A 23,207-nucleotide genomic window follows, 5' to 3' on the forward strand; every position below is an offset into this window, starting at 1 on the left:
TGGAGAAAAAATGGAGAGGAGAAAAGAAAAAGGGAGAGTTTGGCCAAATGGCTGTACGCCGGTGCCAAAGGATGTTGTAGAGAGAAAACGGGGTTCTACCCTATCGAATGTACCTCTGAGGCAGTGTACACCCGTACTGTGTACACACAAGAAGTCCATCTTTGTCATGGACTTCATAGACACCTATTATGGGCTAGAACATACTACTACCATCATGCTCACCTCACTGGTACTAACATGGCTAACTAGGACCAGAATAAAAAATTCACACAATCACAGCTTTAGGAGGATTATCACCACATAAGCTTACACAAAGAGTAGTTTCTATTTGATGTTGATCAGAAACGAAACTAGGGGTTAATTTGGTTAGCCTTTCTTTACACTAGTTTAGTTGCGCCTTTACAAAAGGAGTTGAGCTATAAGATGAGAAATAATAACTGGGGCAGGTTACTAAATAATGTGTGATTATAGCACCGTATAAATTCTGGCACATAGATAATTTTATTCTGAGTTTGTTTAAATATTAGGGACTTATGTCCCTACAAGCTACTAGTTATAATAAATCAATTAATTGATCAAGCAGTCATCAGATACTGACATTGGTAGGTGTTTAATCAATTAATCAATAACTTATTGATGAAATATATAATAATAATAGATAATTAAATAATTATGTAATTTTAATAATCAATGCTAGCAGTTAAATGATGAAAAGGTGATCATACAAAATTTTACTCGCCATATCTCCTTGGAAGGAAGATTGGATTGGAGATTGGAGATTGGAGTCATCTTTCCTTAGACAGTCGTAGTAGTATTGGATTGGATTAGACTAGAAGAGAAGATTAGAAGAAGAAATTGGATTGGAATGATTGCCGCCGAATGCAGATTGGATTGGATTGGACATGGTCGGAATGGTCGGACTCGGTCGGAGAAGGAAAGCGAAGCGATAGGAGATGAGATGTCAAGATTCCACTCTGAACTGATTCTAGGAGAAGGAGACTTCGTTGATTCATTTTACAATGTACATGTCATAAATTTAAACATTTCAAATATGTATCTAATCTAACCCATTAACTTAGAGTTTCTGTGGACATAAGGTGCTGCAAAATTGTTCTAAAGGTTAGAGTTGCCACAGAAAGTCGTGAAGATGGAGGCAGTACCTAGGCTACCCATGATAAGCTTCCTATTGAAAGTTAGCCCAGATCGGCAACCTACTGACTTTGGTAAACTTAAACAGGTTGGTTTTTAGTTTTCACCTTAATATAACATTAGGCTATCTTTAGAAATACAAAGGCTGCACTTTACTTGACGTCCTACACTCATTCGAATGAAAATATCGATCGATATATCGATTAATTGATTGCTTCATTCGATGTATCGTTTGGTTAGTTAGGTAAGGTTAACCTAACCTAACTAACCAAACGATATATCGAATGAAAATATCGAATTGAAAAACCAATCGAATGAGTGTAGGACGTCAAGTAAAGTGCAGCCAATACAAAACCCATGCCAGGCTAACTTAAGCACTTTTCTGTTGTGTAATATAAACCCATTATTAGGCCTAGCCTAGGCCTAAATCTGTTATGCCTGTAGCTTAAAGGTAGGCCTAACTTAAATGTGGACCCAGTTTTGGGAATTTGTAAGTTAATTTGTAAAGTAGCCTATAAACTAGAAACAAATAAGTTTTATGCCGTTAGAAAGACGAAATTTCTAAGCAATGTTTTTTAAGTTAATTATTTCGCAGAGGATACGCGTCCGGTAACAGGACGTGGATTAGGTGTCCGGCGGTTACTGTCATAACGTAACCTAACCAACCAAACTTGCTGATAATGAAAAAAATCAAATAAAAGTTCAATTCTCTTCATAACATAAAATTATAAATGCAAAAAATTCTAACAAAAGATGTACCGTACAGTTAAGAAGAAATTACATTCAAAGCAAAATCTGTGACAAAAAGTTAAAGAAACCGATGGGTTTCGAACCAGGGACCTCTTGGATATCAGCCGAGCACTCTGTCCACTACACCACAAACAACGCTGGCCGAACATCGTATCGTTGTGGTAATGGCGTTCCGGGACCCCAGAACCCGGTGACGTCACTACCGGACGCCTAATCCACGTCTGGTTACCGGACGCGTATCCTCTGTGTACTTATTTACACTGATTAAAAAGGCTCAGTGTGTGCCTGCATGGGGGGAGGGCTCTGTACAGCAAACAACTGAGCAATATGTTTATCTGAATTCGTCCCACATAGGCTACAAGACAGCATCTCTTGTGACACTGATTTCTTGAAATCTTCAAAACCAATGCTGAGTGGTCGATATCGGCCTGTGCCTGCTGCGCGCCAGGTAGGCCTACTGAGCGGTCGTTATTGGGGCTGCACTTTACTTTAGGTCCTACACTCATTCGAATGAAAATATCGATCGATATATCGATTAATCGATTGTTTCATTCGATATATTGTTTGGTTAAGTTAGTTAGGTAAGGTTAACCTAGCCTAACTTAACTAACCAAACGATATATTCAATTCAATTCAATTCAATTCAAATTCTCTTTATTCATTCACAGTACAAGTTTTTATACAATGAATAGCGTCAAATAAATATTAAGATGAATTATGCTTTACTTATCGCTAAAACAATCATTATCTTTTCAAAACAAATTTTAAGCTTAAGAATAATAAACAAAACAAAATTAAATCAAATCATCTTTCTAAACTATCATTTATGATTTCTCTTGAATTCCAAAATTCATCCAAAGAATACAAAGACAATGAAAGGAGATAATTTTTCAATCTTTTTTTAAAAACGTCAAAACGTTTTTCCTCTATTATAACTTTAGGTAAATTAAATAAGAATTTTATGCCAATGAAACTACATTTCTTCTCAAAAAACTTTAATTTATGTCGTTCAACCTGCCTAGTATGCCTTAATTTAATTTATAGTGTCAAATATTTGTACTATTAGTTTGGAGGTTTAATTTTTTTACATGTAATATAGTTTCATAAATATACAAGTCATAGACTGTCATAACACCTAATTTAGAAAAAAATGGTTTCATTGATTGGCGTTTATTTTTAATTTTGAAAATAATTCGGAGTGCTTTTTTTTGATGATGAAGAATTTTATCCAAATTTTTCTGGGTAGTTCCTCCATAAATTGCTATACCATAGGATATGTGAGAATTTATTAATGCAAAGTATATGGTTTTTAAAGTATCAATATCACACACCCTTGACATTTGTCGCAGGGCGTATCTACCTTTTGACATTTTATCAATTACATGCTCAACATGCTTATCCCAATTTAGGTTTTGATCCAATATCAATCCGAGAAATTTCGTGTACCTACTCCACTTGACTCAAGTTTGAATTATCAAGGTAAATATTCGGGTTCAATTTACATCTTGATTGTTTTGTGGAGAATGATACAAAATTTGATTTACTGTAATTTATTAGGAGATTTTTGCTACTTGAGAAATCATTAATTGATAAAAGATTTAGAAAAGATTTCAGTTCGACTTCCTCTTGGGAATTGCCTGTAACTGTGATGTTGGTGTCATCAGCATAAAGACACACTGAACTTCCTCCATCGACAGCAAGTGGGAACCCCCTCATATAACAAAGAAATAAAAGAGGGCCCAAAATAGATCCCTGGGGGACACCATATTTAATATTTTTGTATTCAGAGTAAACATTTTGAGTATAAGAGTATTTATTATTTGGATGGCAGATATTATGCTGTATTTGGACACATTGTTGCCTTCCTTGCAAGTATGAACTGTACCACTTAAGCTCTTTATTATTTATATTTTATATATGGAATGAAACAATCGTATAATCAATATTTTCATAGGACCTAAAGTAAAGTGCAGCCGTAATCGGCCGTTCCCATGATTAAACTTCGAACAGTGCTGCTACCCTTGGGTGTTTCAGCGAACTACCACTACTCTCAGGGTAAAGCAGCACAATCACCGCTGCTCTCTTGTGTTTCGTCAGACTGATATATTTGAATACCAATTGCTTTGCCCGGGCCTCACCGCCATTGGCGAGTGCCTGTTTATAAGTTATTGTAGGCCTAAGTAGTGAACGTGTTTTAAGGAAAAGGACCATTGAAGAAAACATGCTTAGTAAGACTCTGGAAAACCTAAAATAGGCTACCGTACAGTATTATTAAATGATGCTAAGTCATCACTCTAACTTAAGTAGGTACCGGTACTGGATTAAATAAAAACAGAGTAAGATGGATCCCCATAGTTTTTTTAAAGTAGGTAGGTAGGCCTACCGTACCTAACATTTATTTTTGATTGAGTTTACTTAATTTAAATAAGTTACTTGACACCTAGTCATGTCAATATTAACATTGTACTTAGTTTACAAACACTGACAAAAGGCGATACGAGACGGCAATGCCATGCCTAGGCAGATGTGCCACAGCTTTTGTTAACGTTTTTAAGAAAATTGTCTTGTCTAGCTTACCTTGGTTAGCCTTAGCCTTTGTGATTTTAATTTTATAGGTTACCGGTACTGCAGATCAGTTGTACGTTAAAATAGTACACTATAATCATTAGGCCTCTAACTTATTACAAGTTTTATTTCAAGAAATCACAAATTAATTGGCCTAGCCTACTTGCTATTTTTACTTTACTTTTATCAGAAACATTCCTAAAACATAGGCTAATGAACTTATTGTTTCCGCCTGAAAAAAAAATATACTTAGGCCTAAAACAACGTCGGATAATCCGAGGGCTCAGGTAAACAGTGCTCGGATACCGGTACTGTATTCTATAGGCTAGCCTATGAGTTGAATGGGTTTATTTGTGTTTTTGTTTTTGCAATCTAAAGGCAGTTTAAACTTGTTCCAGTATATCCGTGACTTTTATCATGATGACCCTGAGACTTATTCAGCAGAGTTTCACAAGCTGGAAGCACTCCGAGCCACGGCTATGCGGCCAGCCAACGACGCCACTGGATGCGCAGTGCTCAAAAAGTATTACTGCCAGTTACATTTCCTCCAAAGCCGATTTCCTATGGGCAAGGATGGAGCTGCAGCCGTAAACTTTACATGGTTAGTTTACTGTCTAGGTATTTATTCATTAGGTTCTAAAATAGTTTATGGTGGAATTTAAATTCATTTGGGTTTGTTTGTTAGACTAACTTAGTTTTTAAATGACTTAGGCTAGTTACTGGGTTAGTTCTAATATTCTCGTAAAATATCTAAATTAGCCTATAACACAAATCTTAAGTAAGTTATATGTAGCCTACTTAAGTACCATCCTAGGTTAGGTTACATTAAGTCAGAATAGGCTCTAGGGAACTTGATGAAACTACAGCAAGCTCTGTTTATGAAATAAGAAGCTAATTTACCATGATTTCATCTTTTGATTCTTATAAGCCCTATGAGTAAGCCTCCTAGGATCATTGCCTTAAGGCATTATAGCCTAAGGCCTTAGGCCTAAGGGTGGATGACAATTTTTTTAGGGACTTTGTCGCCATTGTACCTTGGATTTTTGTCATGAATACCAATTTACACTCATATTGAGCTCGGCAAAACATTAAATATAAACATTTAGATAAATAAGCAATTAAAAAAAAAAGAAAAACTACTTATGCTTTGTCTAAAAATGTTTGCGTGTGTAAATGTTTTGAGGACAAGGATGAAGAAGGCAACATAGTTGCCGAAATGATTGTGATTGACCCTAAGTGGAGGTAGAAGAATCACGAGACAAAATTGTGAAATTAACCTCTTAAAATTTATAGGCTAAATGATTCGAGGCTACACAAAAATTAGATGTATGTTTCTGATTAGTTATTTCAATAGATTTAAAAGTTATTGTGTTGCTAGTAGACTTAAGGTTGCTATTCAAAAATATTCGTAATGAAAAATATCCTTTGTGAGGACACTCAATTTCATAATATTTGCCATAAAATATGTTTAAATGCTTTTTTGCTTCTGTCTTTCATGTGACAATTTTCAATCTTGTTTCATCGATTTTAGAAATAATGTTATATTTAAAGCCCACAGAGTTGTTCTTAATTATCTGGTGATATGTCATTTGCAGGAGAGACACTTACGCTAGCATGGTCTGCACCTTGGCTGATATCAGGTATGAGATGGTCTCCGTGCTATATAACATTGGAGCCTTACACTCTCAGCTTGGCGCAACAGACCCCAGAGCCACCAACGAGGGACTCAAACTGGCCTGCACGCACTTCCAGTGCGCCGCTTACGCCTTCCAGGTACTGGGACTACTTAAACCACATAGGCTACCAGAAAGTTCCAATGTTACTGGAAATGATTGAAAATGTAACCTTAGGGGAAACAAAACCACCTCACATTGTATCTATTTCCACACTTTTGAGTGCGTTTTTGAAATTGATATCCCATGCATTTCTGATAAATAATAATAGGTAGGTCTATCAATGGAGTGGTGCTAAACTAAGCTTCCTGTGCCGATGATCTGATTGACCACATTAACTGATGGTGTGACAAAATCAATCACCATTTTTTATAGGACTAGCAGTTGTGATTTCAAATATAATTTGTTTCTAGATCATTTTTTGAATGTAGTCCTATCCATTGCCATGTTGATCATAACCGCTTAACTAAATGGGTCAGGAGCGCAAAAGGTTTTGGGTTTGTTAGGGTCTAAGGAAGAGAAAAATGCTCTACAAAGAAGGGGGCACAAGTATCTCTTGTTTCCATTTCCAAATTAAACGGCAGGCTCAATGGTGATTTATTTGTTCTACAGACCTACAGTGAAGTTTTATTCAACTGCACAATCATTAGCTAGCCGCACATGAGATTGCCGGACCACAGTACATCTGATGATACTCTCATTAGGAGCAATCAACATTCACAACAAATTAATGATACTATCAGCTACAAAAGCCTTTTAATAAATTGTTTTTTTTCCATCCTTTGGGGAATAGAAGATTATAAATGTTGTGAAATTGATTTTAAAAATATACTAAGCCGCTATTATTTTTTTAGCATCTGAAGGACACATATCCACAGCCCGCTGGGCTGGACCTGGCCCCAGACTTGATGCAGTTCATGTACCAAATCTCTCTGGCGCAAGCTCAAGAGTGCATTCTGGAGAAGAGTATGACTGACAATAGAAAAGCCACCATTAATGGTAATGATACTACTCAACCATTGTAACTTAATTAACTAGTAATATAGTTTTAAACTACTTTTGTACTTTCTCAGCCTTTCATTTAGGGGAAAACCCTCAGATAACTAGAAAACCTGGTAAATCCGAATCCAGTCAAAGAAATGATAATAATTACATGAAAAAATACCAGTCTACTAAAGTAATTCTTTTAAATCAGGCTTTAATGGTTTTTGATAACATTATAGGAAATGTTTTATTAACAAAGCTTGTGATCCCTGTTCTAAATTGGTTAGGCATTATTTATTAGCTAATGGAGGCCAAGGGTTTTGCTAGTTTGGGTTGAGTATGCTCCCAATGATTGGGGGTTCTATTGGGTTATTAAATTATCTTAAATCTCTTTATCATTTGTCATCTTGAATCCTTCAGTCTGAATTGTTTAAATTCCCACTTGAATTCAGTAGGCCTACATGTTGCACCATAATTTGTTGTTTTTGAGTCCTTTTTGTTGGAACATGCTTTTTACCAATAACTCATGCTATATTAACAATGTATAATTTTCTGTTCCTAGCCAAAGTAGCTGCGCAGATTGTGGACTACTACAACATGGCTATGAATGCTCTAACTCGTGGAGGTTCAGATGGTAATTCCGTCTTGGAGACAGTCGGCAACAGCCAGTTTAAGGTAATATATTGACTTAGCAAAGTCTAGTGTAATCATTGTTTGTAAAATAATAATGTAAGATGAAATAGTCTCAGATTTACTAAGAATCTCAATAGATTAGGGTCTCCTTTGAGTCCCCTTTGCGGCTAAGTTGGCTCAATCCAATCTGAGGCAAGCTCTGTATTTTTTACTCCATCTTGTAAAGCTAGCTGGTTCCCAACATACAAGCTTTAGTCTTGTGAAAAATACATGCTTCTGCCTAGGAAAAAGCATGTTCTCTATTTTGGTCATTACCCAACAGCAAGTTCCTTCACTCTATTGGTTTTTCTAACGTTAGCCTAGTGAAAATTTCATGATTCACAGAGCTGGAAACGATACGTTAAGTTCAAGTCTACGTTCTACGGCTGCATCGCCCTGCTGTACCAGGGACAACAGTCGGAGGAGCAGCAGAAGATGGGCGAGAGGGTGGCCTACTACCAGGCAGCGCTTGATAAACTGGCAGAGGCCACTAAACTGACCAAGGGGCTGGACCATCCGGAGGTGAGCGAAACTAAAGAACGGGAAACAGAGCAAATGATGGACACAGGTTTACAAATTGGCAGAAACACTTAGGCCTACTTAAAAATTGGTGGTATGTTTCATATGAAAAAATCACATTTTTAAGGATATCCAAAATTACCTGTAGCCTACAGTCTACTATAAAACATTTAGCCTTTAGACATTCCATCTCCATGTTAGATTTGTAGCAGATTTTTTATCAAAATCGACGTAGTTGATGTGAGCCACCTATAGATTGCGCTGATCTAATTTACTAAATTCTGTTGAATACACACACCTAGTCAAGCTGCTTAGGGAATGATTTATGGTGAGCTAGCGCTAGCCCTATAGCAACTGTTATGACCTATCAACCTAGTCAGCAATAAAAAGTTATGTATAAAATAGAGTTTTAAACACTAGTGACACTGGCTCACACAACTAAGTTTTTTTTTTTTTTTTTTTTTTTTTTAAATTGGCGACAGCTGGTCTAAATTAAATAGATGGGATGTCTACTTCAGAGATTAAGGTTAGGCTAAGATAGGCCATAAAGTAATTTATTAGCACCACAACTTAAATAATGTGATTTTTCCAATTCTCATTTCAATAAATCTGCCATCATGTACAGTGAAATTTGTTAGGGTAGCGGTTTTGGGAGATTGGTAGGAGTTTTTTCAAAAACGATTTTTGCAAACTGAACCCTAAATCTATGATTTTGGTTTTGAGGTTTTCACTTGTCCTTAGATAGTTAGATAGATATGTTTTTCAGGCATATTTGTCCTAATTTCTAGAATTAGTTAAAATACAATTTTATAATCATCTTTATTAGTTTTTATTTGTTTACTTTTGCTAGTCTTAAAAGCTTTTGTCATGAATAATAACAAATTGTATATTTGCTAGTGTTCGTTCAGTTACGTGTATTAAAAAATGTATATTATCGCCTAGTTGACACAACTTAACTAAACAGTATTCTGTTTATCAATAGTGACGCTTTCTTTTATCAGTCTATGAATGCTTAAAGTAAACATCATTGGCGATAGTAAAGAATAAACATTAGATATTCTCAAGTGTTGAATAGCCAAGTTTTGAACCTCAGTGTATTTTCACATACTTCCCAAATTTAAACTACAGTACATCCCTGCAATAGAAATAAGTTATGGTATTACAAAGGACAATTTACTCTGTAAGCTCATCTCATCATAATCCAAATGAAGGAATGAACATGCTTTTGATAAATACATTTAATTCAATTTAAAATTTCTTTTCCACTTCTACCGCGTAGGAAAATACCTATATTGGAGGTAATGATATTGGTTGTGGTGGCAACTAGCTTTGGCTTGTTTTGGTTTTCAACCAATATCAAGCATAACAACGTGAACATCGTTTCTCCTGAAGGTTGCCATATTCCACACACATTAAAAAACAAACACTCAACACGCATAACTAGAGTTTCACGATGCGACTGGTAGGAATTAACATCTAGACTGTCTCCTATATCCCTTGAAGCTTGGATTTAGGTCAAAACAATGCATTTTACGATAAAGGTACGATAACACAATTTAAGCTTTTAACAACACATTCAGTGTGGCATACCTTCAAACAGGCGCTCGCCAATGGCGGCGGGTCCCGGGCAAAGCCACAGCGCACAACCGAATCGGCGAACGCAATTGGCATTAAAATATTTCATTCTGACGTAAAAAAAGAGCAGCGGTGATTGTGCTGCGTTACCCCGAGAGTAGACGTTGTTCACTGAAACACCCAAAGTCAGCAGCACTGCCTGGATCTGTAGCCATGAGTGTCTTTTTAACATGGCTCGAAGAGAGAAAATCCCCGAAACCGGGACAAAAGCATTGCCAGACGGGATTTTACGGTACATTTTAGTTCCAACCTACACCAGAAGAAAGCTCACACTCTAAGCTAGAGGCTGGCAACGATTACAAACGTTCCCCGGCAATGGCTGAGCTCACATTGAAGCAAGGTTGTTGGCATTGGTGATGGACGACATTTCCCGTCCCGCACCAGTATTGTCGGTACCACGGGACGAGAATATCGGCCCCTTGCAATGAACGTGTTAAAATGTTCAATTCAATTCAAAACTACTTTATTCATTTCCTGTACATAATACATTGAATAGTGTCAACAGTTGCAAGTAGGCCTAATAGTTATTAAATACATTTCTAACATAATAAAATAAAAACAAAATTTCCGAACCTTAATTTTTTTTTTCAAGTCTAAACAAAAAATACATAAATTGAATTTGTTTTTTACCTCAAAGACTATTCAACCCTTCAAAAGAAAAAATAGCCTTGCTGATGAGAAATCTTTTTAAGTTATTTTTAAATATTGTTTTGGAAGTCTGATTTAATTTCAATTGGGAGATTATTATAAAGTTTTGATCCCGCATACATTGTTTTTTTCTCAAAAAGTTTTAGACTATGGTGGCCAATTGCAAGGTTTTCCCGATTTCTGGTGAAATAATTATGACTATCCCCAACTCGTTCCAAATCATGAAGTCTGTCCTTTACCGATAAAATTGTTTCATAAACGTACATTCTGTAAATTGTCATTATATTTTCTGATTTAGAATGTTCTTTATTAACAGAAGTTTCAAAATCTAAATTGCATATAATTCTAATAGCTTTCATTTGCTTTTTTAGAATAGAATTCAAATTGTAATCACTAGTTGCACCATAAAGTGAAATCCCAAAAGATATACTTTGAGTGGATATATGAAAAATATATAACTTTTAGAGTTTGTTTTTCACATAAGGGTTTCAATCTAGATAAAGCAAATTATCCTGACGTGATTTTGGCAAGTAACTTTTCAACGTGACTGTTCCATTTCAGATTTTTATCAATTACCAATCCCAAGAATTTCATGTTGTCCATACTTAGAATTTCTGTGTTCTCGAGTCTGATGATTGGTTTATTTTGATCCCCTACTTCTCGAGTTTGAAAACTAATGAAATTTGTCTTATCTGGATGAAGAAGCAAATTATTAGAATTAAAAAAATATTTAAAACTGCGATATCGGAATTTGTCTTAAGTTTAATTTCATCATTTGATTTTGCAGTGATTTTCAAATTAGTATCATCGGCATATAGGCAAAGTTCACTCAAGTCACTGAGTTGGGGAAAGTCTCTAAAGTAACTAATGAATAATAAAGGGCCTAAGATGGACCCCTGAGGCACTCCAAATTTCACATCTCTAATAGAGGATCGATAATGATTTTATAGTTTTTGTTGTTTTGGTGAATTAATTCTACAAACTGTTTTCTGTTGGAAAGGTAAGACTTCAGTAACTTTAATGCATTGTTCTTTATCCCTAATTTGCTTAGCTTTGAAAGTAAAAGGTCATGTGATATTGAATCAAAGGCTTTACTTAAATCCATAAATAATCCTACCACTTTCAATTTACTGTCCAAACTATCAATAATAGATTCAACAAACTTTGTGGCAGCTGTTATTACAGATCTACCACTGCGGAAACCATGTTGACATTCTTCAAAAAGGCAATTCTTTTCAAAAAAATGTACTAGTTGATTATAGATTACTTTTTCATAAATTTTAGAAATAGCGGGAAGCAATGCTATTGGTGAGTCGCAGTCAGGTTGGCACCACGACAGATTGGCACCATGGTGTTTTAGCACCCGGCGTCACATTGGAACCTCGTTGACATGAGGCCATGAAATATCACCCCACGTCAGCTTGGCACCACGACAGATTGGCACCACCCCTTTCTAGAGGTTCCAATCTGTCGTGTACTGTTACGACTGATTGGCACCTCTGCGACCGCCGTCAGCTTGGCACCGCGACAGATTGGCACCACCCCTTTCTCCAGGTTCCAATCTGTCGTGTACGGTTACGACTGATTGGCACCTCTGCGGCCGCCGTCAGCTTGGCACCGCGACAGATTGGCACCACCCCTTTCTTGAATGAGGTTTGAAAATACAACAATGCAGTTTTCTGCGTGCAATATTGAGTGGAGCTGGAATATTAATCCACCAATCCTTCCCAATGAGTAGTTAAATCTCATTCACGAGTAACAGGTGTAGTATTGACTTTTAGATCAATACTACACCTGTTCCTCGTGAATGAGATTTAACTACTTGCAGTATTCAAGTAGAGACGGTAAATGTACAAAAAAGATGGTAAGTGGTAACCATTTACCATCTTTTTTGAGTATTTACCGTCTTGTAACAGTATAATCGTAAATATATGTTTTTAATGTTATAAGACGTTTCTTTTATTTACTTTCCATCTAACTAACGTACATAAATTTAACGTTTTATTTTCATTTTAACTAAATCATAATATACAAAAATAAAATAAAACGTTAAAATGTAGTTCTTTAATTTAAAGTCAATCACTTCAACAGTCATTCTGTAGATTCTTGTGTAAACCATATTAATAATACCGCAAAGGGCAAACGTATCAAACTGTTACGACTTCCCGAAAAAAATAATCAAATTTTAAGTTCATTCTAAAAATATTTTAAGTTTTGGAACGGTCAGAGTGAGGCAGAGAATCTGTCAACTATCACTATTCGTCTTGTTTTCCGGGTCTGACTCCTATTGTTGGGGCGTACGTACATCCACGGAAACAAGAGACACTGACTCATAATAAATGTGTTCAGTATAAATATGTATCTTGTACAACTTTTGATGATTTACAAAAACAAATATCATTACGTTCTTAGTCATGATTTTTTGACATTTTACATTAAATTTCTAGCAAATCGGTTTACGTCTGCCTTGACAAGTAAATACTACAGGTAATGTAGTAAACATATTTTAATAACTAACAAACATACATGTTATTACGTTTTCTACAATGAGATTCTGTGAATTTTGATATAAAATTACAAACAAATCTGTTTACTTTTGCAAGTAACAACTAACTACTGATTGATGTTAACAAATCCGGACAGTTATTATTTCTTGTGAAATTATAATTATAGGTTAAAAATAAGAACAAATAATGTTGCTTTTTAAAAAATTTTTGTTGTTTGGTTGGAATACTAGAATACTGGAGTGCGGCAAAAGGAAGTAAATGCAGCAATTAGCAACTGTCTGTACTATAATCATAATTTGTTAATTGTACAAACAATTGTAGTGATTTTATTTAACTAATCCTGATTAAAAAAATTGTATTTAACATTCTTTTATGGTTAACTAGCAGTCATACCCGTTCTTCGCAACGGGAAGAGAACGCTAAAGAGAATAATTATGTTCCATAGATTTGTCGTATGTAGATACACTTTTAGAGGTCCGAAAAGTATTAACTGATTAAAGTATCAAAATTGATTTCTTAAATTAATAACCTAAACATACCTCAGGAAAAAAATCCTACTTTGACAGTTCTCATTTTGTATCACAGTTTTTTGTTGCTGCTTGGTTAAAATTAGCTGTTGTCATCAATTTAAACAATTAATAGTACTGCACCCTGTTGGTAAACCTTATATCTTTTTAATGTTATTTAATATCATAGAACCAACTTGTGTAGTTGAAACAGGTGGCAATAGTTATTTGTGCAACTAGTGAGAAAAGTGAGCAATTGACTCACTCGAGAGAAATCCTTACTCACGAGCCGTAGGCGAGTGAGGAATGGTTTCTCGAGTGAGGCAATTGCACTTTGCACTCGAGTTGCATATTATATTTTTCCTACAGTTACCATAAAACAAATAAATTGGCAAACAAACGTAACATATTTTTACACAGAAGTGATCTTTTAATATGACATTTAATGTGAAGTGACAAAACAACAGTAGGCTACAACAGCTGACCAGCTGATTTACAGCCAGTGCTGCCAACGTATTTCGCGCACATACGACCTTGTCTGCATGTTGCGCTCACTATTTCGTCCCTTCACGTTGCAAATCTGGAGTGAGACAAAGTAATTAGAGTGAGACAATGTTAACATTGTCTCACTGATGAGTGAATTGGCCACTTTGCTTTCTCAAATCAGTGAGAGAACATGAACATTGTTAGGTGACTGTAGGAAAAACTATTTTATTCCTGATTAACTATAGAAACTAGTGTACCTGTTGCTCGAATTCGAGCAATTGCGAAGCATTACAGTCGACTCACAAAGATTATGGAAATACTCACGATCTACACAACAGTTAGATATAATCAAAATCTTTTGTAAATGTCTTATCTTTTCTCAAAAAGCTGATCTTGTTTTTTTAGTGTTTTCTACAAATTTTTCCCTCTCATAGCCGCATTAGGTTGTCTATGATAACGATTATAAATGAAAAAAACATTATTTCTATTTCTTCTGCTTGGTTGTGTTCTATGACTTTTTCTATGTTTCCATTGTTTGCAAATCGGTTATTTCAATGATTGCTCAAGAAATGTAGAGCAGTGTTAATTCAGTTTTATTTTTAGCCTATATCAAAATGGCCAGGATTTCTCGCTTTTTTCCATTGTAATAATTTCACCAACCCAAGTTTCGTCGAATACCTGTTAATCGCCACCACTGACAATCGCTGCCAACTCAAATTTTGCGACAATCGCTACCAGTTTCTACCTACGGCCGTGAGTCACCACCCTCACCACTACGTGACGGCATACCTTACTCCCCTCCCTTCACTTACCACCCTATTGGAAATGACCACTGAAGTAATACCCCAAGAATGCCCAAGTCTTTAAGTTCCAAATTTGAGTTGGAACTTAAAACAGACTGTTGTTGAACTACGCAGACTGGATCCTAGTTAAGGATTTTTGAAAGTGTTGCCCTTAAATAACCAATAAACACCAAGTAACCATTTGCATGAAATTATTAATCTTTTAAACGACATTCAATTATTTTGTTCAGAACGCAGTAAAACTACGGTTGTGTCATAAGATTTATAGGCCTACTCCTTATAAGGAGATGTTATCCAATGTGTACAGACCGGGGGAAACATGACATGAAAAAGTTCGTTGGTAACTACTTTTATTCATTTTTTTGATCAGGTAAGTTAATTAGATGGAATTTTTAGCTAAAGAGTTAAATTTTTAAGTCATTTTTTTATGTTTAGCTGATGCAATTTGGTTGTAATGTAACTTAAATTGTACGATGGGGGCTCCCGCCGCGCCGCGCCATGCGAATTCCACCTACAATCTCACTTTTAATAAAGATTAGATATTTAACTTTGAAGAAGTACAGACAAGTTCCTAAACTACTTAGAAAAACACGGAGAACATTTAAATGTTTATCGTCTTATTTTTTGTATTCATCTAAAAATGAGTATTGTTAGCTCTTTTATAAAAATCAATATGACAGTCAGAATATAAAGGAGCGTTGTTAAGACGACCTTGTTTCAAAGGAGTTTCAAAAACGATCTTGTGACTTTGAAGATTCGTATATTGTAAACGAAAAGTCAGAACGTTTGATCAAATTTTAATAAAATATAGATACATATTATAAATTAATTTGTATGTTTTCAGAATTTTTCTCACGCCAAAAAGTGTTTGTTGTTCATTATGTAAACTAACTTTTTCTAAGAAGGTTCGGATGTTGGCTGTTGAATATTTGCTTCATTGAATCATGCTCCTTCTTCTGGGTAAATTTTGACTACAGCTCTCCTTTTTATTGGCCGGTAGCCAATAGTATATAAAGGACGCTATTTTGATTCTTGACATTCCCGCATTGGGTCTGATGATGATTGGAGTGTCCAATCGAAATCGATCACCACCATCGATCTCTATTATTACTACAGCTGGATCACGCGCTGTGTGCTGGGGTTTCGGTCCGACCGCTCGCCGCTCCCCCCACTATGTAAGGTTGTTACTGTCTCTCTCTTACTCATTACGTCTTATGGCGTTTCCGCGTTTGCGCTCACAAAATACGCTATATCTCTGTTTATAGTGGCTCGATTGTCAATTTGTTTATACAGTTGTAATCTGCATGAAACTGCGGAGATTATGGTATAGGTTTTATATTAAAATAACTCTTTTTTAGATTATATTAATTATACTGAACAACAATAATGTATACTGACTAAAAACAAATAGTGTAAGAATCAATATAAAAAACGTTAACTATTGCAATCGACTGTCCTTTGAACTTATCGCTAACTCTCCTTTGGATCGGAACTAGCTAATTCTGGTACTAACTATGAAGTAGTCGTGATTATAGAATGACAAGACACAGTCTCGACAACCCCCCCCCCCCTCCACCCAACACCCACGAACCCTCTTTCCAAGAACGGGACGGACTGGTAGCGATTGTCACTGGTGGCGAATGTCACTGGTGGCGATTTACAGGACACCGTTTCGTCGACAGATGCAATACGCCAAAGAATATCACCAAGAAGTGGCAGACGATTTACAATCTCCAATTGGTATTTACAATCTCCAAGAAGTGGTAAAAAAAACAGAAACCAAGCCATACAACAGATATAAGTTAACCCCTTAAATTTTAAGAGTTACTGTGATATTAGGATTTTCCGGTGATTTGGTAATAGAACATTATATTGCAAAACATGACACGATGCAGAATAAAATCGATTTTAAAATCAGAAAAAACCCATTGCAAATACTGTACTTCATTTTGAAAAATTCAATAAATCACAATTTAAATATTAACAGCTGTTTCATTAACAATTAGTGTAGAATTTGCATATGGTAAACAAATTTGAAGAGGCAACTTTAAAGGCTTCTGGGGCAGAGCCCCAAGGGAATTTACCTCGTTCCTCTTTTGATGGCTCATCTATAGACCAAGACCTTTCTTTAGAGACCCCTACCAAGTTTCTACGCCCAGCCGTTCTCTTAAATTAGCTGGGACAAAAACCCAGTTTTTCCTCCATAAGAATAACATGGGATGGGAATTCAAAGGCCACTGGGGCAGAGCCCCAAAGGAATTTACCACGTTCCTCTTTTGATGGCTCATCTACAGACCAAGACCTTTCTTTAGACACCTCTACCGAGTTTCTACGCCCAGCCGTTCTCTCAATTTAGCTATGACAAAGAAAAACAGTTTCAAATTAATATATAGAATATTTCCTGCTCGTAAAAATTCAAACAAATCCCTTTTCGTAGGGAAGAAATCACAACTACTTCTTGAGTGCAAAAACCGCCAAACATCTGCAAGAAACTCGCCGAATGTGTAATGGCCCTTTTAGACTGATTTTTTCACTACGCTTTTGCTACCAGATAGCATGTTTATAGAATGATTTAACTTATTAAGCAATGTACTTTGAATCAGATGTGGCATTAGTGAATAAGGATTCTTTCATTTCGTACTTCGTGGAATATACCAAATATCACAGTCAGGGCCCACAGTAAAATATGTAACAATTGCTACTAAAGATTTTTGCGTAAGACGAACGTACTATTTGTGGTAATCAACAGCTTGAGCGAACAACTGTTAGTAAGAATAATGTTGCTACCTGGTTGCTACTTACTACTGCACTAAAAGAAAGAATCTTCACTTTTCACGTTAATTTTCGCGGTTTTAATAGCTTAATTGTTATTATACTTTTCCGATGAGCTCGGTTATCTACGGAGGCTTGATCAATTGGGGCTCAGATTATCGTGAGTCTGCATATGCTGTATTGGAGAAACCTAACCTCATGTTCAAATTTAATGTTAGAAAAGTCATTATAACACGTACCATACCATATTAACTCAGTGTGTTACTTACAAAAAAAATTATTTCCATATTAAAGTTAATTAAAATCATTGAACCCCCTTTATTGACAGTACAGTGTACAGTACACTTAATACGAGTCCCGTATATCAATTCACTACTGACATAATGTGTGTGCAGCACATTTAATCTAAATCTGGCCTGATGGTTTACCGTAGCTATTATTTCCCTCGTGGTTCAATAACCTGGCTTTAAAGTCGGGGTGTCCTCCCCCCATAACAGGTAGACGGGCAATCCTAATCCCTTGGGCTGCATACAGACTGATCCGCGGTCAGAGGGTAGTTTTGGATCATTCAAACTGACCCAGGGGTCTGGTAGGTAGATAATAGGGTCGCTTGAAACATGTGATCTGACCCGCGAGTCGTTGAGGGAGGACGGGAAATTCTTCAGGCTTCTACGGCGAAAATAAGTTGAGCAACAGACAAAGTCTTTCCTTGTACAACCAGTAATATGATTTAGCCTACAAGCTTATTTTAGCAATTTAGTTCATTTGGCTTAAATATTGCTATAGTTTTTTTTAAATCTTTCACTTAGTAAAAACTAATTGTTATTTAGTACAAACCAACAGAAATACATCAGTGATAACTTACATTGCTATAGGGTTCTATTGAGTGATTATAACTTATGCTAAGTTTTAAACAAATTTTGAAGGTTTTTTGTCATTTTAATCTTTGTAAGCTGATCTCAGTGTGTGGTGAATGCTTCGCCCCAGAGCCAGGCTTAAAGCGCCTATGTTAATCCTATAGAATGCTAACACTTAGATTATTACTCTATTTGTTACAGGGTTCTTTATACTATCCTTAAAAAAAATACATCGTTTGTTGTAAATTATCATTGGTGCCATTTGTTTTGTCTGATGTTGCTTTCTAAAATTTAAAAATATAGGCCTTGTTTTTTTTATTTAAGTTTAGGATATGGTTATGTATTTCTAAGTTCTTGTAAGCTTTTTATGATAACAATATATTTGTTATTAAATTGGTACGTTTGATACTTCCAGAAAGTAATTTGTTAATAATGATGGAAACAATTAGTAATATGATTTATATTTAATTATTAATACACAAGTTATCGTATTACTTTGTAATCATAAAAAAACTAATTCTATTAAATCCCTTGCGCACAATGAAAGTGACGTTTTTACGTACAAGTATTCAGTGCGAATTCCTGTTTCTTGATTCATAATTCGAAAAATAGGTTTACTACAAAGTACAGAGTTGGCTTATATCTTTGACTATTAATAATACAAAAAATCAAGTAAAAAATTGTTAGGCCCTAGTCGCTAGCGCATTATGTGGCTGGCTCACACAACTACGTTATTTTTTTACAAAACACTGGCTACAGAGCTAGATGGGATGTCTACTTCAGTATCCAATAGTCAATGCTTGTATAAAATTTGAGTTATATTACGTAAAAGATATCAAATCTATCAATTTAATTCTGTAAGCGAATCGGTCCCCATTAAATATCCCGAGCTACGTAAAAGGTAGAATGGCTGTTGAGGATTAATTTTAAAACTCAAGGTCCAGGGACTGTGGGAATAAATTATATAAGAATATCTAATACATCAGAAGTGTCAAAAACTACCCATGCTCTACACCACAGGCCGTCAGAGATTCAGTAATTTTCTAATGGAATGGTAATCTGTGCTACTGTACTGCTACAGTTTTTCGATAAGCTGTTTTAAACATACCAGCTGAAAACAATACGTATTTGTGTTTTTATTGTTTTTAGTGTTCTGTTTTTAGGTTAAAATGTTAATGCGGTGTTTAAATGTATCGTATTGGGCGAAGACCGCGACTAAATGTGTAAAAAAGTGTGCATTTATTTTAAATTTGTTCACATAACTATAAAGCAGTAGTTGCTGCTATGGACAACTAGTTGTCTATATTGTATTGACAATATGTTTAAAAGACTAGCGGCGAACTACGCGATACCCATATCAAAATACAATGGCGATTATAAAGTTATTAGTAGTGGGAGGAATATTTAATTCTATTCAAGACCTTCATACCTACCTTGTTTGGTGTGTATACTGTATAAAAAAAAACAACCCTGAATGATAAAATGCTGTAAGATCATCTATAATTTTAGTACAATCTAAACAAAGCTGGAATATTCTTTCTATAGCATTCCAGATTAACTACTATCACGCACATCCATAGTTAATTCATAAAGCTATAAGACCTCCTAGAATATTCCAGATAGTTTTATAAAACCATGAAATAATGAATAAAATATAATATATTCATGTACACGCATATTGTAGGCCTACGTTGCCTTGTCCAAAACACTTTTTGTACCCAAACCATGCGATATAGGATGATTTATATAGGAAGAGGTCATACACAGGTACACTCACCCTATAAGGAATTTGACGTCTTCTCTGTAAAAATGTCTTGCGTAACGATGTCTATTTGGGTGAAGAATTCCGAAAACTCGACCCGGGCGAGACAAAGTATGCAGTTTGAAAAAACTTGATATTGCTGTAAGATGTTGACTTGAGTGTGATTATTAGGATATAATAGTATTAATTTTATGTTTTACTCATTTATATAGTTACTTGTACTCTAAACCGTATTGAACGCTCATAGTCATAGCACTAAGAAAGACTTAAAGAATTTCGTAGCAACTCTCAGTAAATATTTGCAGTAAAATTGAATATTTTAAAAGTAAAGATTTGTAGCCAGAGATCAACTACTCTCTAAAGGTGCGTTACAATTGCAAGGATGGTTTAGTAACGTGTATACGAGATGCTGACAGACAAACGGATATACATACGATTTATTTTATATTTTATTTTACGATTTATTTCTATTTAGGCTATTTTACTTTATGATGATAAGATTATACGTGATCCAGAACTGTTTACTTTTTCAACGCAAACCAAATTGCAATTAAGAAAATTAATTTAATTCCGAAATGCTATCCTCATTGAATACAAAATAATTAACTGGCAACCTTGATACAAATTTAATATGTTGACTTTTTGCCAATTGTAGAAACCGTTTGATATCGAAACTTATAGAAAATTTTGACGGAATTGAATACACACAATAAACTAAATAAAATACCAAACTAGGCTAGCTATATTAAGCCAAATCAATTAAATTTCTAAAATGAGCTAATAGGCTAAATCATATTAGTGAGTATATAAGAAAATACTAAGTCTATTACTCAACTAATTTTCCCGTAGAGGACGGGAAGAATTCCCATGCCTCCCTCAACGACTCGCGGATCAGATCACAGGTTCCAAGCGACGCTATTATCTACCTGCCAGACCCCCGGGTCAGTTTGAATGATCTAAAACTACCCTCTGACCGCGGATCAATTCGAGCACACGCATCCCTTGTTGACAAACAACAGTGTCTTTGTTACGGGCGACCACCAGGGACTGCTGGCATCCTCACGCTATTCAAATTACGGGGATTTCTATATTTGAGTCTGCAAGTTATGTGGCATTTCCAACTGTCAATTTGGTCTTCAACATAAACGTTGACATTGACAAACGAGCGGACGTACAGAGAATTTGAGGAAGCCGGAAAACTCCACGCTGGGAGGGTTTCGAATATTTTTTCAAGCACCTTTTATAAGATGATCCTTTTTTGAAATAGGACAAGGCCATAAATAAAAACTAGCGTCAGTGCTGTGACCCTTGAGGCATTTAGGGGTCGTTTTTTAATTAATGACAGTTCAGTTAACTACACCACACCATCTGTTTCTCAATCCTAATATTTGTAAAGTAGGCCTACTGTTAGGACCAAGCCTTGCTCAGTAGTATTTTGATTTCGACTAGTTTTTGTTATTACTGTTGATCAAGATTCCTTAAATAAAGCGTAGGCCTACTAGGAAAACACATGCGAATTGTTAATGTTAACACGAAAAACAATTAATATAAAACGTATTTTATTGTTATGTTAACAGAAACATTGAGCGAACTGTACATTACAAACTAGATGACCCGGCGAACTTTGTACCCCATAAAAGTTAAAAAAAAACCAAATCAACCGGCCACCTTTATAAGTCTTTTAAAAACAATCACAGACAACATAAAACCGCTGAAAATGACTTTCAATTACATTACCTGTCAAATGTTTAATCAGCTGTTTCTAAAATATATTAAATTAATCTATGCATATGGTCAAAAACCATCATATTTTTCTTCATACGCATAACATACATATGTGGGGCTTAGCTCTAAATTTAAATACTGAACTGAAGATACATGTGTTAATCGGGTTGAAGACGAATCCAACAAATCATAAATCATTAAAAAGATCCAGCCGGTCTCGAGTTACAAACTGCTTAACTAACACGACATCATGGCATGTAGCCTATATCTAGATGCATACTAAGAAAGTGTTTAAAAGTACAGTATTTTCTCTCAAAGTCCTGATATGAGGCAAAAAATCCATCATAGCGACCACTTTCAATTTCCATAGCTATATATATCTTAATCCACGTAAATTTCACGCCTAAATAACCCCATTTCAGAAGATTTGCATATTCAGTGTAACCATACCTCGAGTTATACATTACCTGATTTTAGAGTTTTGGTCCAAGAAGGAAGTACCGGTAATTATTTTATAGGGCAAGCCTACTTGCGTGCAACCGCATCTTGTTTAAAAAAAGGTAAATTATGTAATAAATTACAGCATCTCAAATATATCACAATTTATCACTCTATAATGCATAAAAAATATCATTTCATTGAAATAATATTAGTTAACTGAATGATAAACTGTCATATCTTAGACAAGCTGTAACTTCTGAATGAAAAAAACCTTTTTTAACCAGGTTAACGCACACCCAACTTCCGAAAAATGACTGCAAGGTTTCATTCAATTGTGCCAAATACTTTAGTAGGTATCAGACGTTTTCCAAATTATAAACTTGAGTTTAATGGCATAATATTAAAAGCCTTGAGGAACTGTAACTTTGATTAGATGGACCATTTACGAAGCGGTTTGTGCTGTTAAAGTTAATGTTATTATCAATGTGTATGCATTAATTGACATTAATTGCATCAAGTATTGACAAGTTTCTGTTTTCAAACATCAGACTAGTAAGTAAAACGAACAGGTGGGCCTATTGAGGGCAGCGGTGCCAATCTGTCGTATACTGCTACGACTGATTGGCACCTCTGCGGCCGCCGTCAGCTTGTCACCACGACAGATTGGGACCACTCATTTCTTGAGGTTCCAATCTGTCGTGTACTGTTACGACTGATTGGCACCTCTGCGGCAGCCGTCAGCTTGGCACCACG

At 35.5% G+C, this 23,207-nt stretch overlaps 1 protein-coding gene across 1 annotated transcript in view; it reads left to right on the top strand.

The window, feature by feature from the left end:
* Positions 1-971: 971 nt before the first annotated feature.
* The window catches only part of LOC128999766 (tyrosine-protein phosphatase non-receptor type 23-like), a 47,964-nt gene continuing 25,728 nt past the window's right edge, over positions 972-23,207 (top strand). Inside the window, exons 1-6 of the mRNA XM_054426434.1 lie at positions 972-1,237; positions 4,863-5,065; positions 6,060-6,237; positions 6,992-7,136; positions 7,684-7,796; positions 8,139-8,315. Of these exons, the coding sequence (XP_054282409.1) occupies positions 1,148-1,237; positions 4,863-5,065; positions 6,060-6,237; positions 6,992-7,136; positions 7,684-7,796; positions 8,139-8,315 (906 nt within the window). The 5' untranslated portion in view covers positions 972-1,147. The remainder of the gene's footprint in view (positions 1,238-4,862; positions 5,066-6,059; positions 6,238-6,991; positions 7,137-7,683; positions 7,797-8,138; positions 8,316-23,207) is intronic.

The sequence above is a fragment of the Macrosteles quadrilineatus genome, unplaced genomic scaffold (assembly GCF_028750875.1).
Source record: "Macrosteles quadrilineatus isolate MER2022 unplaced genomic scaffold, UCM_ALF_1.0 Scaffold_8__2_contigs__length_117827958, whole genome shotgun sequence".
NCBI classification, from domain to species: Eukaryota; Metazoa; Arthropoda; class Insecta; order Hemiptera; family Cicadellidae; genus Macrosteles; species Macrosteles quadrilineatus.